Source organism: Anopheles arabiensis, chromosome 2 (genome assembly GCF_016920715.1).
Source record: "Anopheles arabiensis isolate DONGOLA chromosome 2, AaraD3, whole genome shotgun sequence".
Lineage (NCBI taxonomy): Eukaryota > Metazoa > Arthropoda > Insecta > Diptera > Culicidae > Anopheles > Anopheles arabiensis.
The window spans coordinates 82,253,648-82,269,793 of NC_053517.1; the positions used below are offsets into that span (position 1 = coordinate 82,253,648).

The 16,146-nt window shown below is 50.4% G+C and overlaps 2 protein-coding genes across 4 annotated transcripts; one reads left to right on the plus strand and one right to left on the minus strand.

Moving 5' to 3' along the window:
• Nucleotides 1-597: 597 nt before the first annotated feature.
• On the minus strand, nucleotides 598-7,955 carry LOC120894259 (D-glucuronyl C5-epimerase B). 2 transcript variants are annotated; one of them, XM_040296744.1, is made up of 4 exons: nucleotides 7,040-7,955; nucleotides 6,178-6,331; nucleotides 4,683-6,104; nucleotides 598-4,584 (listed from the first exon to the last, which is right to left on the minus strand). In XM_040296744.1, the coding sequence occupies exons 1-4, from the start codon at nucleotides 7,085-7,087 to the stop codon at nucleotides 4,433-4,435; spliced, it is 1,776 nt and encodes a 591-aa protein (XP_040152678.1). In that variant the 5' UTR covers nucleotides 7,088-7,955; the 3' UTR covers nucleotides 598-4,432. The 2 variants fall into 2 exon arrangements, with proteins under 2 accessions (XP_040152678.1, XP_040152677.1); XM_040296743.1 differs by having other exon boundaries at nucleotides 4,683-6,107.
• A 1,177-nt stretch (nucleotides 7,956-9,132) lies between these two features.
• On the plus strand, nucleotides 9,133-16,112 carry LOC120908576 (mediator of RNA polymerase II transcription subunit 14). Of its 2 annotated transcripts, none has more exons than XM_040319742.1 (6): nucleotides 9,133-9,716; nucleotides 9,782-11,216; nucleotides 12,401-14,522; nucleotides 14,595-14,809; nucleotides 14,881-15,612; nucleotides 15,688-16,112. In XM_040319742.1, the coding sequence occupies exons 1-6, from the start codon at nucleotides 9,562-9,564 to the stop codon at nucleotides 15,949-15,951; spliced, it is 4,923 nt and encodes a 1,640-aa protein (XP_040175676.1). In that variant the 5' UTR covers nucleotides 9,133-9,561; the 3' UTR covers nucleotides 15,952-16,112. The 2 variants fall into 2 exon arrangements, with proteins under 2 accessions (XP_040175676.1, XP_040175677.1); XM_040319743.1 differs by having other exon boundaries at nucleotides 15,691-16,112.
• Nucleotides 16,113-16,146: the final 34 nt, after the last annotated feature.

Genomic DNA, 16,146 nt, shown 5'->3' on the forward strand with positions numbered 1-16,146 from the left:
GATCTTCAACCTAAAAAATAATAATACCTCTTTACGAACGCTGTTAATGGCCCGTAGCAGCTTTCCTGTATGCGAAAACTATCTTGGAAACAGTTGGCCATGCAGAAGGCTCCAGGATGATCCTCAGAGTGACTTGAATAGGTGATCTTCACAGACAAGTTTGTTCTGAATTTGATTTTATAGAATGGCATACAGAAAACTTACTACAAAAGACTCGGAAGCAGCTTATTTTGATGAATATGATCAGTCATAAGAACTTCTGAGAGAATGCATTTTGCAGCATTACAGTTTGCTATCCGGAAGATTCCGCGCTGATCCTCAGGTTGACTTGAAGAGATGATATTCCGATATGCTTTACAATTTCCTACGTTATTTTCACAATTCACAGTTGTAAATAATGCCTACAGGAAGAGATAAAACATGTTAAATGCATAGTTAACTGGATATGATGAATCAAAGGATCGAATTGTGATCTTCAACATAGAATAGAACAGTAACCGAGCAATTACGCGTCTATTCGGTAGCATTTTAGAAGGGAAGGGAAGATGTTCATCGGATATTGTAGGAAGACCTTTTCCAAACGCAAACGTCCAACCGTTGTTCAATTGTAATTACGTGTGTTTCCTTTATTACGGATGCGGGAAGTGGCACCAGAGTCAGAGAGTTTCTTTTGTTTTTTGCGCGAGTGCAAACATAACGCGAAGTTGTGTTTCATATGTTTTTATGAACTCTTTGTGTGTATGTGTGTATGTTTAAATGTAATATTTGCGCGCTCTACACAACACGTTTCGGTACACTCTATCAATTTGCAAAGATATCAATGAATGCGCTTATATGTGTCTGTGTTCCAACTACTTCGAGTCGTTATATTACTCTTCATTGCTTGCATCATACCTTATTACTGGTTGTCTATATATGATATGGTACTATATTATTGACGGTTAACCGATAATGGGTTTGCTTGTATGCTTTATCGTGTTAATTGTGTGTTTTGCTAAAATCAGAACAAGAGTTGATTTACTATTTGATTGGTAGAACTGTCCGTTTATTAGACAGTAAACGACACCATTCCTTTTGAAGGAGAAAAATACTACTGCGGTTACGTAGAAAACGAAACAGAAACGTTTCATAGTAAAGGTCTTGTAGAAGCTTTACAGCAAACAAAATACACACTTTGGCAAGGTTTGTTTCTAAGCGTGAAGATCAAACAAAACAAGCTAAGACACGATAGTTAATCATTTCATCCCTCCCCCTAATCCGACAGTAGCTATATGTTCATGTTCCAATGTGTGTGTGTGTGTCTCTCTGTGTAAGTACACACTAGTTTTGTGCTTTTAAAAAAGGTTTGCAAACCAAAACCATCTGTCTACCCTTTTTCGCTCGATATGATACTCTCATCGTGATGGTTTGATTTGTTTTCGAGTAATTTACCAATCTTCTGAGTCCGTTGTATTTTTTACTGTGTTTACTAATCGTTTGTTTTACTTCGTTTATTTTTTGTTTGCTTACTTGCTTTACGTACGCTTCGTGCTAGCTTTTTTCTATTTAGATGTTTTGCTTTAACTTTAGCTACAAATTTGTACACGGTTTATGTTTGCATTGTTTTGCTTCTTTTTGCAAAGTGGTTGCAACAGTAGTTGGATAAGTTCGACAGGGGCGTGTGTTAATGCAGAGAAGTATATAGAGAGAGTCTAAAGTGATGTGCTCGATATGCTTTGATACCGTGTCGACATGCCTCGGCCACGTGGCGAGACTTTTCACTAACTATCGAAATTTGTGGAGCTTTCGACTTTGGGTTTATAAACGGGATTATTATGAACAACTGTCCTCTCATACGTTATGTGTAAAAGTGCAAAAGGTTAGAGAGACTTTAAACACTAAACGCGGGTCAGAGGAACGTTACCGGATTGTTGGTTTGTTGGTTGGTTGGTTAGCTATTTCGACCATGAGCCTTTCAAAATCAAAAGAAATTGCCCTATTCTATCGTTCCACTGTTTGCCCATTTCAACTATGTTTACCACATATGCAGCTTAAGCTACAGCTTTCTGACCATCTGACCACGGTTTTGGTGCCAACCATTTTTCCCATTTTTGCCTATCCTTTCTTTTTTATTGTCGAGAGTGTTTTTTTTTTTTCTATATATGTTTTACGCTTCCTTCCTCGCTCTGTTCGCTTGTCCTCCTTCATTACAAAACAGTTCCGCTCTAACAGCCAGTGAAGATATTGTGTTGCAAGACTACTAGCTTATCACTACCATTTATCGCGATGCGTTCGTGCGGATTACTTCCCGGTTTACTATACCCAACGCTACCCCAGCTTGTTCACACATTCACTACACACGGTTAATAAACGATCACTACGTGTGCCGGGAGCTGCACTACACTAGCCTATCCTACGCTACACTTCCGTGCACCCGAAATCTCGCAGTCAAACTGGAAGAGAAGAGTTCAAGTGATTACAGTGCCATTTTACGCTGGAATGGATCAATGTGTGTTGTCTTTTTGGGGACTGAAACGTTAACACTTGTTGTTTTTTTTTTCTTTACAAAACGGCTATCCCGCTACAGTTTACTCCGCCGGTAGAAGGTGCAATTGAAATCGAAATCGATGATCTCAGCACGGCAATCCAAATCGTCCGCATTCAGAATGCAGTCTTGTACGGTAAGCGATCGTATAAAATGAGTCTTTCTAAAGGGTACCATAACAGTTAGAAATAGGGGTTTAGTGATTAGTTTGTCTTTTTTTGCCCTTCCTATTTTTCGTGGTCTTTCGCACCTGATAAGCTACGTGTTAGAAATGGGAACTAGCATTGGTTCAAAGATGATTGCAGTATAAAACTGTTATGTTACGTGTTGTTGCTTCTCTTTGCGTCTGCTCGTGAGCCTTTCTTCATGTAACGCATTCTAGAAAATATAAATAACACCTAGTTTCGATGACCTAATATTGAGCTTTCCTGTTCGAGCCATTCTTTTAAAGCATTCCACACAACATTTATAAATAAAATTAATTGCTAACCTAAACAGTAGCTAAACTAAGCTTATACACAAACATTTTTGAAATACTCATTTGAAAAAAAAACAGATACAACTCTTATCGGAACGATAAGATGCACCCATAAAGAAATTAAAGCAAAGTACATAAGTTAACCTTTTTTCCCAGGCAAAACAGGCAACAAATCTCTTACACACACTCACATCACCATCGTAAAGCTTGTGAATAAATGTGCGCACCGATCGTTCTTTCTAACCGTCCCGATCGTTTCTTACTTAAACTCTTATTTACTGTGTTTCCAGTGTAAGCTCTCTAAATACATTTGATTGGTATGTTGCTGTGACATGTAGTGCTGGCACCAGCCCTCTCATCTATAAACTAGCCATCCACATGCGCTGTGCCGTCACAGGATCGGTGATGCAAAGGAGTGATCCCTCAGCGTGCAATTGATCCAGAGGATCCACCACTGCGCTTTAACTGTGATGATGTGGAAGATTGGGAACGAAGCCGGTGCGCTATTGTCACACACACACACACACACACGCAAACAAGATGGGCAACAGTTGCTAATGCTGCAGTACCTATAATTAACCTATTTTTTATACGTATATCAACAAAGGTACAGCCCTCTTTCTAGTGAGGGCAGCAGGCAACAAAACAATGGCAAGGAGTAGGTTTTTCGTTTTCGAAAACAGACAGGCTATCTCGTCCCTAGATTCCTATCAGGGTTAACAGGGTTTCCACTTAACGGCTAGGATGATATTTGGATTTGGAATTCCATTCATGTTACAACCTTCTTTACAAATTTTATAATTTTCGCTCTCGCTACACAAAACCCTACTACACATACCCCCCCGACATGTGTTTTTTTATGATAAGAGTGTGGTATAATACTACTACTGCTACTGATTATTACTGTAAGTGAGCGCGTGAGCATATTAGTAGATTACAGATTACAGTACAAAAAGGGGGTTGAAAGCATCTACCAAATGTGTTTTTTTCTTGTTCTATGAATATACAAAACCAGAGCGCATCCGGGACATGTGCGGATATGCGCGTTCCCTGTGCCCGGCAGCTCCGAACGCTACGGGTTCCACCGGGAAGGGACAGGCTTCTTACTCTCTCTCTCGCTCATATGTACAATTCCCGCTACATTCTCTAAAAGGTACCATATTATCATATCACGAAAGCCTTCGCAGAATATTACCACCGGTGAGGGGTGGTGCACCCTTCCCTTATCTCTCTCGCTCCACGGGCTTACAGGGCTGTGTCTGTTTGTGCCCTCGCTCCCAGCAAGATCAAAACGGTTGGCGCCGCCACCCCGCCCGCTGTAGTGTACAGATGTAATGAGATAATTTGTGTGTGTGTCCGTGGTGTAAGGCATTTAAAATGGAAGTGGAGAAGATTTTGCAGGTCTACCGTTGGCTCCGGCGGCCGCCGGCCTAGTTGTGTGGTGCACGCTTGCCTACCATGTAGTTTTTCCACCGTTCCGCCGTTTGCGAGATCAGCGGGTCCGGATCGATCGTGGCCAGCAGGAGCAGCTGATTGACGTGCGTCGCATGGTAGTCCCAGCGGGCTAGATTCGGTGCAATGCCTGCAAGCACAGAGAGAGAGAGAGAGAGAGAGAGAGAGAGAGAGAAAGCAAAAGTTAATCACAAAAACCCCATTCCTAAAACATCAAACTTTGCTTACCAAGGGTAAAGTGTCGCAAGTCGTAGCTCGTCCCCGAACCGGTATCGTACAGTAGCAGCATCTTCTTCAGGCTGGCCATACCCTGCTCGAACAGTACCGCCGCCTCGTTCGATTGGTTCGCCGGTGCGGTCGAGTTCAGATCGTACAGCCCGAGCAGCGAGTAGATGAACCCGTTCAGCACGAACGAGTGTGGCGTCGTCGGGTACTCCTCGTACCACGCGTACTTCCCCAGGAAGGTCGCCAGCACGCCGCCCTGGTACGACGGTATCCGGAACAGCTTCAGCCCATCCAGTGCCGCCCGCAGGTACCGCTTATCGCCCTTCGAATGGTAGTACGCCCGCGCCAGCAGCGATATCGCATGACCCTGGGCCATCGCCGAGTACCACCCCCGGGCCAGCTCGCCAAACCCAGAGCCCAGCTTCCGCCGCACCGGGATCGGCCACCCGCCCGTGCTTGGGTCCTGGTGCCGAATCAACCACTCTGCCGCGTCATAAAAATGGCTAATATGCTCACTCGTCGACAGCGTCAAATTGTCAATGCTACCATTGCCCAGCAGCGATATCTCCACCACCTTCAGCTCCGTCCGCCGCATCTTCCGCCGCTTGTCCGTGCTCGCGTACTGCGGCAGCCCCTTCTGCAGGTCCACGAACAGATCGCGCGTCAAATGCTTCCACCCGCCGGTACAGTTCAGCCCGATGCCGTAGTAAATGTTCTCGTCCTGCACCCCGATCAGCAGATCCGCCAGTATGTAGTACACGTGGTACAGCTTCTGCGTTTCCCGGTTCTGCAGCGTGACGCACAGCGTCGAGTTTGGCTTCAGCAGCACGTCCACGCTCAGCACCAGATCGAGCACGTGGTCCATCGGCAGCACGACCGCCGTATCGAACGATTTGCCGGTGGAAAAGCTCAGCACTGCACCGGCGCCCGCCCGCGCCCGATCGATCGTCCGGTTCATCGAGCTGCCCTTCGGCACAATCCACGTCGCCGTCTCGCGCTCACCGTCCTCCACCGTCTTGCGGCGCGGTTCCGGCTCGGTCAGGTTTTTACTGTAATGCGACAGCCCGAACTGTGCGATCTGGGTCGCGTAAAAGTAGCCCTGGCTTTCCCACTGCGTCGAGATCGGCACGCCGTCGATCGCACTGATGCACTTGACGCGATCGCGCATCTCCACGTTGTAGTTTTCGAAGTACATAAAGATGCCGCGCGGATCGTACGCACCCTTCGGGTAGTTGACCTTCCCGTAGCTGTGCGTCCAGTCGAACCGCCGGCTGCCGTCCACCACGTTCAGCGACCCGTACACGTCGAAGTACTTCTGCAGGAAGGAAAAGGGCAGGTACACCTCGTCGCCCTCCTTCCGGCAGCTGATCGCGTACTCCTGGTTGATGATGCAGTCGATTTCCTCCGTCTGCTCGAACGGACTGTCTGCTGGGAATGGTGTTTTAGGTTAGTAAAAGGAGGGGTAGTGATTGCCAATAGAACGTAGGGAGGAGCTTACCACTGTCGCCATGATGCTGGGGCCACTTTGGCACAAAGCCATGCCCGACGCCACAGTTGGCCCACAGCGCGAACGTGATCAGTGCAACCGTCACGCACAGGCTTATCAGCAGGAATTTTAAATTCAGCCGCATAATTACGAGGAAAAATCGAGTCTGCAAAAGAAAAGGTACAAAGCGAGAGAGAGACAGCTTGTTAGTGTGATTGCAGTGTGGGACCAGCATGTCATATTTTTCACATGATTGATGTTTCCACCTTGCCCTCCGATTCGAGCGCAGTATCGGGACGGCCGGCCGGCAAAGGCACATCGCTTCATCATTTCCTTTCTAAGAAGTTCGTTCGGCACGCACCCCATCAGGTCAAAGCGAAACTTTTGGGTAAGATTGATACGACAATCCCCACAGAAAGGTGGAAGAAACACCCTCCACCAATGCGTCACAATCTCGATTGGGTCTGTTTATCATATTGCTTGCAACCATCAATAACTTTCTTCCATCCCCTTTCCCCTTTGGGCCACTCTATTACCGTGCGATTTTCGCATGACACCGTCAATAATCATAAATCATGGACACGGCCACGACTCTGATCGATAACCGACCGGTACGTACGATTCGCTCCGGAAACGCAAGCAGAAGCGGGGGGTGAGGGTTTCGGGATTTCCTGAAACGCTTCTACTTCATGGCCACGAGACGGGAAAACAACCACAAATGAATTCGACACCGGTCGATGGTTCGGGTTTTGGATGGACACAATCAAACCCTGCCCTTTTTTCCAACCCATTAACCCCCTTGCTTTGCTGCAGTAATGCAAATTAATAAATCATAAATTAAAAAAAATAAAGCATTTCACACCGTCCAACTTACCTTTTGATCGTTTGCGGATGCGCCAACCCCGTTTTTTAACGCAGTCATCGATCTCGGATGGATGTTTTCGCTTCGGGCCGGTTTGGGGTGGATGGGTTGGGGAGGTGTACTTCCGTATGCAAATCTCACCAGCTTTCCTTGGCCTCCTATACAAAACAGGGGCCCAAAACAAACGGCGATGCTGGGTGGCGCAAAATAGACCTCCCTTCCGCACTATCTCTCTCCCTCTTCCTCTTTCTCTAGCTCATCGTTTGTGTGTGTATTTGCGATTTGCGAGTTTTCCGCAGCGTCCCGACACCTCGTTCACGTTCACGGTGCGGAGGGCAGAGACAGTTTTCATCCCATCATCAACACCGTCACCGTCATTATCATTCCCTGGTTGTTTGCTCGCTTTTCCGCAACACTTTTTCCGCGTTCCGGGTGGATTTTGTTTTTTTTTTTCTGCTTTCCTTCCGTTCACTTGCGTGGGTGGTCGAATGACGAAGGTCGCCCGAACCGACAGGGGAAACTTATTTTTGCCTCTAGCAACCACGGTCACGTCACGGCACGGTACAGGGTGTTACTGAACGCAGTTGCCACACCGCCTTACTTTTCGCAACAAACAATTTTCCGGCCACTTTACACTTTCACCTTCCACTGCACCACCGCACGACCAGCAGGAGGTGTCATGGTGCAGGTGTGACCGATGGGAGTTTGCTTCTGTAGCTCGGGATGCTGAACTTGGAGCTTGATTGTCGCGTTCACGCACGTTCCGTGCAATTTTCCCTACCAGGCCAGGACCTTGGCCAGTCGGGAGGGTAGTGGACCGAAGGTAAGCAAAATTGTACGAAAAACTGCTTCCGCCTGCGTCGTTCCGCGATGTTCGCTTTCGTTGAAGTGTGCACAGGCGCGTTCGTGTGTGTGTGTGTGTGTGTGTGTGAGTGTGTGTATGTTTTTCTTGTTGGAATCTGACAGCTGCAAAATCAAAACAAACCGTAACACGACGGTGTTTCACCTCCTGCACGACTTATATATGGGAGGGTGAAATACGCTCAACGGAGCAGTCCAGCGGTACAGTAGAGTCCGTTGTTTATGGAAAATTGAAATAACGAAGGCGAAATTCTTGTTCCATGTGTAGGGTAGGTGTACCAATTGTTGTGCTAGCACCAATTGTTGTGCTATCGACAAAAAGATCAAAATTAATGAATAAATGTGGTTATTTGCGGTCAATGTATTCATGTGTAGCGACCTCGGCCGCTACGATAAGGAAATATCGATCAGTTAAGCTTAGTTTAGATGTTAGGTTGATTTTATTTAATAATAGAAGTAGTGCCGTGCGTTTCCGAAAAAGTAGTTTAGTCGTTTCACATGTAATTTATCGTATTTCCTTAATTTCTAGCAACTTTCATAATTATTCGAAGTCAACGCCGAAGTGGAGCGCCGTCCATCCAGGTACCTTTTATCCGGCTGTCCGTTAATCCGTGCTGTTGAGAAATTACAGTTTAAAACAAAGGTGACATTGCGTTATGAGGCCGAAATAACACGGACCGGAATTTCGCGGCCGTGGAATTCCGCATATACAGTCAGAATTCTATAGTTGAACGCTTTTTAGTTTGGAACACATAGCACAACAATTGGTACATGAAAGAGGTTTTGGAAAATGACTATAACTTTTGTAAAAAGTGTCTAATTTACAAAATGTAAAAGCAATAATTTAGCGAAGATGTGTGCCTATCTCCTTCACCATTGTTTATAAATTTTGATTCGGTAGTTTTGTCACAATTCATGTTTTAGTCCAAACGCTGTACAAACTCGTCCATCATTGGTGCACCTACTCTATGAATCAAACAAATATAAGATTTATTTTCCAATTCACTTGAAAATTGAGAAATAATCCTTCCAAATTATGTTCCTTTTTTATGCGAATCAAATCAGCACGATGCCCATGCAGCAAAAAAGTCATTCTTTCTCGTTCTTGCATTCATCAAAACCGGTTTCGCCAAAGCGAGACAGCATGTCTGTTTTGCTTGCTGGAAGCGTTTCGCTGCTGTCATCTCACAACTGTCAAATTGCCCAAAAAACGCTTCACCGTAGGCGTGCGTGTGTATGCGTGTGTGAGTGTGCCCACAGCTTCAGAAGCTAAAAAAAGCCAACTCAAGGAAAAGATCGGCAGACTCACCCGTGTACAGTGGACAAAAGCCCGTAAAAAGTGCTGCATTTTCCGGCTTTTCCACCACAAACGCTGTCCGTGCTTACGGATTAGCTATGTTGCTTCCCGTGTAAAGTGGAGGAGCTCGTTTCCGTCTACTTTTGGTGTTGCGAAAAAGGGAAGCAATAAAACGGTGCTGTGTGCTATGGTGAAAGCGTGCAGAAAGAGGAGCCCCGTTTAATGTCGGTGACGATTTAGCTTCTTTATTTTCTCTTCGCACGGGAACAAGAACAACCGACCGTGATTAGATCCGCACGCTCACGGTGTTCAGTTTGGTGGCAAGTGTACATTTTACGGTAGTTTTTGCGAAATACAAACAAACAGCGCCTGCACGATGGCACCCCAGCCGCTGGAGCAGGGAGGAGCGGTGACGAGCTTCATCCCGACGGGGCAAGAGATGGCCCAGCGACAGAATCTGATCCCGTTAGGGCGTTTGATCGATTTCATCATCCAGCGAACGTACCACGAGCTGACGGTGTTGGCGGAATTGTAAGTGCTTCCCACCCATACCCACCCCGCCATACATTAACCCTCCCGATTGTTTTCGTTTGCAGGCTGCCCCGCAAAACCGACATGGATCGCAAGATTGAAATTTACAACTTTTCCGCCAGCACGCGGCAACTCTTCATCCGGCTGCTCGCCCTGGTCAAGTGGGCCAACTCCGCCTCCAAGGTGGACAAGTCGGCCAAGATTATGGGCTTCCTGGACAAGCAGTCGATGCTGTTCATCGATACGGCCGATATGCTGTCGCGCGTGGCACGCGAAACGCTCGTGCACGCCCGGCTGCCGAACTTTCACATACCGGCGGCGGTGGAAATCCTAACCACAGGGAGTTACTCGCGCCTGCCGTCCGTCATACGCGATCGGATTGTGCCGCCCGACCCGATCACGCCCGCCGAGAAGCGGCAAACGTTGCAGCGCCTGAATCAGGTCATCCAGCATCGGCTGGTGACGGGCAGCTTGCTGCCGCAGTTGCGCAAATTTCGCATCGAAAACGGCCGCGTCACGTTCAAGGTGGACCACGAGTTTGAGGTGTCGCTTACGGTGATGGGCGATGCACCGACCGTACCGTGGCGGCTGCTGGACATTGATTTCCTGGTGGAAGATAAGGAAACGGGCGATGGGAAGGCGTTGGTCCATCCGTTGCAGGTGAACTACATCCATCAGCTAATCCAGGGACGTATCGTGGACTGTACGGATGCCCTGGCGGAGGTGTACACCTGTCTGCACTACTTCTGCCAATCGCTGCAGCTGGAAGTGCTGTACACGCAAACGCTCCGTCTGATCCGCGACCGGCTCGATGATCACATCCACGTGGACGAGTACGTGGTTGGGTCACGCCTGACTGTGTCGTACTGGCGCGAGCTCACGAACAAGGATCCCAAATCGGAACTCGGCTACCGGCTAACGATCCAAACCGATCCGAACGATGCGGCGAAACAACTGGCAATCCTGCACGTACCGTCAATCGGCAACAAGGAGGCGGACATTGCGGACCGTGCCGTCCGGTCGGATCTGCTGTCGATGGAGCGGCTGCTGGTGCACACGGTGTACGTGCGGTCGCTCGCGCGCCTGAACGATGTGAAAACCGAGCTGCAGCTCTTCCTGAAGGACGTGGAGTACAATATCCAGGGCACGCCGGCCATGCTGACCGTGCCGGTGCTGAACCCGTGCCTGCGTGCCGAGCACATCTACATTACGGTCGATACGCACACGGGCATGCTACGCTGCCACGTGCCTAAGCACCTGGACTGTCCGATCATGCCCGAAATGCAGCACGCACTGAACAACGATTGGTCGAAGCTGCAGCACCTGATATCGGAGCTGCGCTACTGGATCACCCAGCGGCGATGCGAGAAGACGCTGCAGCATCTGCCGGCCGCGACGCAGGACCGGTTGCCGCTGATCTACTCGCACACCCATCCGATCGCACGGATGGGTCCGCACAAGGTGTTCATTCAGCTGTATCGACACGCGAACGTTATTTTGGTGAGCAGTTTTGTGTGATTTTCAGTTCCTCAGTCAGTAATGGTGATGGGTAAAGTTGACCTAGCGCCCAGTATTATCCGGAGTCGGACTGAGTTGGCCGTAGTCGTTCGGAGTCGTCCGGAATCGTTTGGAGTCGTCTGAAATCAGTTGAAGTCGATGTCGTCCATAGTCGGTCGGAGTCGGCCTTCGAAACAAAGGCTTGTATACAAAGTGTACGCGAAAAGTGAAAGACAAAAAACAACGAAATGAAATTCCTGATCACAAGCACATTGCACCGGACGGCTTCTGTTGACTCCGATCGACTTTGGATGACTTCGAATGACTTCGACTTCGGGCAAATCCGGACGACTCCGGACGACTCCGGACGGCTCCGGACGACTCCGGACCACTCCGGACGACTCCAGACGACTCTGGACGACTCCGGACGACTACGGCCGACTCCGAACTATTGTTGGGTGAATGAGATTCAGATTCATGAATCTTAATGAATCTTTGAAATGATCGGTTGCAAAGATTCATGAATCTCAAAAGATTTATGAAACTCAAAAGATTCATATATCTCGAAAGACTCACGAATCTCTAGGGATTCATACATCTCCAAAGATTTATAGAGCTTGAGCTTCTCATTATTATTCTTCTTGGCGTAACAACCTACGTGGTCTTGCCAGCCTATAAGGCTTTATAAGGCGTGGTGGGATCGGGTGGGATCGCGCAAATTCTGTGTTTTTTAATCTTACATCTCTTAAGACTCATGAATCCCTGGAGGTAAATGAATTTTAAAGGATTTAGCAATCCTATAGATTCATGTATCTTTGAAGATTAATTTATCTTTTGGTATGAATTTATATTTTGATATATTTCATATGAATCTTTCGAGATTCATGAATCCTTGGAGATTCATGAACATTTAGATATTCATGAATCTTTGAAGAATCGATTCGTCGATGAATCTAAACGAAAGATCAATGAAACCCAACACTACTCCGAACGACTTCAGACGACTCCGGGCGACCTCGGACGACTCCTGAAGACTCTGACTTCGGGCGGAACTCGTGGTTCTGATTGTGTCGAAATCGGAATCGGACTAACAATAGCCGGAGTCGGATCGGAATCATGGGTGCGCTCAAAAGAGCACATCACTAGCTTGTATTGTCTGTATTAATATATCCCTTTCTTTTTTGCAGATCGTTGAGCTGAAGGAGAAGAAAACGTGCCCAAACGAAATGACCTACACCTTCTATCTGGTGCTGGTGAAACCGTCCTCCGTCGAGGAGGGACAATCGCCCGACGTGCTTAGCGGTCAGCCGCCTCAGCCGTCGGCCGCCGGTGGTCCTGCACCCGGCAGCGATGCGGCCAACGCCGCAATGCCCAAGATGTATCTGCGCGTCCTGTCCATGATTGAGTTCGACACGTTTGTAGCGACACACGGCCCGGGCACGTACATCGATGACCCGTGCCCGACCAGCACCAGCGGCACCAGCGTCAAGCGCAAGGTGTCCCCGCTGGACAACGCGCTGTCGGCGATCGGGCCACCGCTGAAGCAGCAAAAAACTATCTACCCGGCGTACTTTATCCCCGAGCTGGCCCACGTGGTGGCGATGTGCGACGAAAAGCTACCGTTTGTCACGCTGGCGAAGGAGTTTTCGATGCGCAAGATACCGCACGGTGGTCTGCAGGTGGAAGCGAATGCGACCTCGCTCGTGCTGAAGCTGCTGACACTACCCCAGCCGAAGCCACCACAAGCGCCACCTACTCCCCAGCAGCAGCAGCAGCAACAACAGCAACAGCAACAACCCGGAACATCCGACGCCAAGTCGTCCGGTGCTGGCGCATCGGCAAACGAGCCGAAAACCGTACACGTGCCACCGATCGACAAGCAGGTGTGGAATGCGCTGCTCAAGCGTCTGCTCTCCGTGTCCGTACGGGCTCAGGTGAACAAGAGCAACCAGACGCGCCTCTGGACGATGGAGCTCGTCTTCTACGGCTCCCCGCTGCCCAGCCTGCACCACAAGGAGCAGGGCATGCGACGGGCCGTCTACCTGCAGTACGAAATGCAACCGGTCGAGTCGGTGTCCAAGGTGGTCGACCAGCTGCTGAGCGACTGGTCCAAGATCGTGTACCTGTACACACTCGTGCACGAGTTCCGCGAGCAGTACAACAACGAAAAGTACAACCTGCCCAGCATGGTGGCGATCAAATCGTACAGCTACACCAACCTGCTGCTCGCCTACGGCCCGAACAAGGACGTCAGCGTGAACATCTGCTGGGACACGGAGGCGAAGGAGTTCCGGCTCGTCTTCACCGGCGGCAACAGCGCGATCAACGCACACTCGATGATGCGCGACCAGCTGCAGGCCCACCTGAACCACAACTACAGCCTGGCGCAGGTCGTGCACATGCTGCACGAAACGTACCAGCCGCTCAGCTCGATCGCCAAGCTGCCGATCATACCGCATCTGGCGATCCTTCAGTCGCCCAAAATCCCGGTCCTGTCCTTCTGCATCATCCCCCAGTCGCCGACGCTACTGCGCATCTCCTTCCAGGGTGTGTACTGTCTGGAGGTGCGGTTCCGGGGCGGCGGCCTGTGCACCATCCGGGACGGTGCGTACAGCCGCTTCGACCGGAGCCACGTGGTGGAGGAATTCACACCGACGCAAGGGTTGAAGGGCTTCCTGTCGAAGTACGTGGACGAGACGGCCGTCTTTCGGCGCCGGTCCCAATCGGAGGATGATAATCCACCCTCCCCCGTGACGCTGGAAGATCCTTCCGCTGGTGCTGGGAACAATGGTGGTGGTGGAGGTGGTGGTGGCGGTGCTGGGGGTGGTGCTAATACATTCCTCAGCGGGGGAACGGGCATGAGGGGACCGCAGAGCCCGCGCGATCCGGGGCTACGGTTTGCGGCGCCGCTTACCCCACCCACCAGCTCCAACCCGCACACCCCCGCCAGTCCACACCCGATCGGTGGTGGAGGTGGTACGGGTGGAGCTGGTGGCCAAGGTGGCCAAGGTGGCCAGGGAGGACAGCAGCAGGGTCATATGAATAATTTCAACATGACGTCACCGCCTGCCTCGCACATGCCGCATCCGTCGCCGGGCGGAGGGCTGATGCCGTCGTCGCCGCTGAACGCCCAACCGAGCCCGATGGCGGCACACTCACCCGGCCCGAGCAGCCTGTCGTACATGCAGAGCCACACCGATGGTAGCCCGTTCGCGGCACTCTCACCCGCCGCCTCGAATTGGCCCGGTTCGCCGGGGATGCCGCGGCCGTCACCCCGTCCCGGCCAAAGCCCGGAACATAAAGTACAAAGTAAGCACAGGAGCGGGAAAATGAGTTGTTTCGGGGGCTTTAAATACGATTTTTTTTCTCTTTTTTTCATAGCGTCTCATCATTACACGTCACGCGTTTTGCCGGCACGCTCGTGGGCGGGAGCGATCCCAACCACGCTGACCTACGAAGCACTGGATACGCTTTGTCGTGCCACCCCTCACCCGCAAAAGGAAGTGCCTGGACCGGAGCTGAGCCCGCTGGAACGCTTCCTCGGGTCGGTGTTTATGCGCCGGCAGCTGCAGCGTATCATTCACCAGGAAGAAAGCGTAAGCTAGCTCCATCCTAACAGATTTGAGCCTTTTTGTATTTAACGATTGCTCTTATCCTGATCCTACAGCTGATGGCAATTACCTCGAACGAGCCGGGCGTGGTCGTATTCAAAGCGGACTGCCTGCAGTACCAAGTCTTCCTCAACCCGAACCACATGCAATCGCTCCACCTGAAGGTGGACCAGCTGCCGATGGGGCCGATGATGGACGGCAAACCGCCGTACCAGTGGGCCGCCCAGGACCTGCAGATACTGGAGCAGTTCTTCGACCACCGGGTGGCCGCCCCGCCCTACCGGCCCGCCGTCATGACGAGCTTCACGCGCATGCTCAACCTGCCGGCCAAGGTGCTGAAGGACTTCATCCAAATCATGCGCCTCGATCTGATGCCCGAGCTGGTGCAGGGCAACAAGTGGAACGTGCAGTTCGTGCTGCGCGTCCCCCCGTCGGCCACACCGATCGTACCGGTCGGCACTACGACGATCCTGTCCCACCGGCAGAAGATACTGTTCTTCATCCAGATTACGCGCGTCCCTTACCTGCCCAACATGGAGTGGAAGGACGCGGTCACGATGCTCCTGCCGATGGTGTACGACATGAACATGAACCACACGACGCTGGCCGAGCGGCGCGAACCGATGCCACCGCAGCTGACCAGTGCGGTCAGCGCGCATTTGCGCCGCTTTTCCGAGTGCTCCGTGCTGCTGCCGGACGAGTGCTCGCTCTTTCCGGCCGTGCACGATCTGCTGCTAACGCTAACGCTGCCGAACGAACCGCCCGCACCGGGCCAGATGCAGATGCAGGTAAGGAATTTGCAATGTAGTGCAAATCAGAAATAGGAAAAAAATGCTGTAACGATGGTTGTTCATTTCCCGTAGCAGCTCGGCGGTGTGATGCAACCGGGAGGAGGTCCGGGTGTGCCGGGCGGTCCCGGTGGACCGATGGGAGGACAGATCGGTGGTCCCACGCCGCAGGTAGTGCCGCAGGTTGGCTCCAGCCCTAGCCCCATGATGCACTCGCCGATGCAACAGATGGGCGGCGGTGGACCACAGCCCGGAGCGTACGGTGGGATGGTGGGAGGACCTGGTGGAGGGCCACAGTCCGGTGGACCCGTCGGCGGTGGTCCCGGTGGACCGAATTAAACAAACGTGTGTGTATGTGTGTGTGTGTGTAAACAAAATCAAATTACAGATAATGCAAACAACAACAACCGCAGCGCTCTTATTTAACTAATGTATAACTTGTATTGTAAAAATATAAAACGCACCTTTGTGCAAAGGCCGTACCGACGTGCAACAACGTGTGACTAGAAATTATACACTCTTTGCCATTTGCTT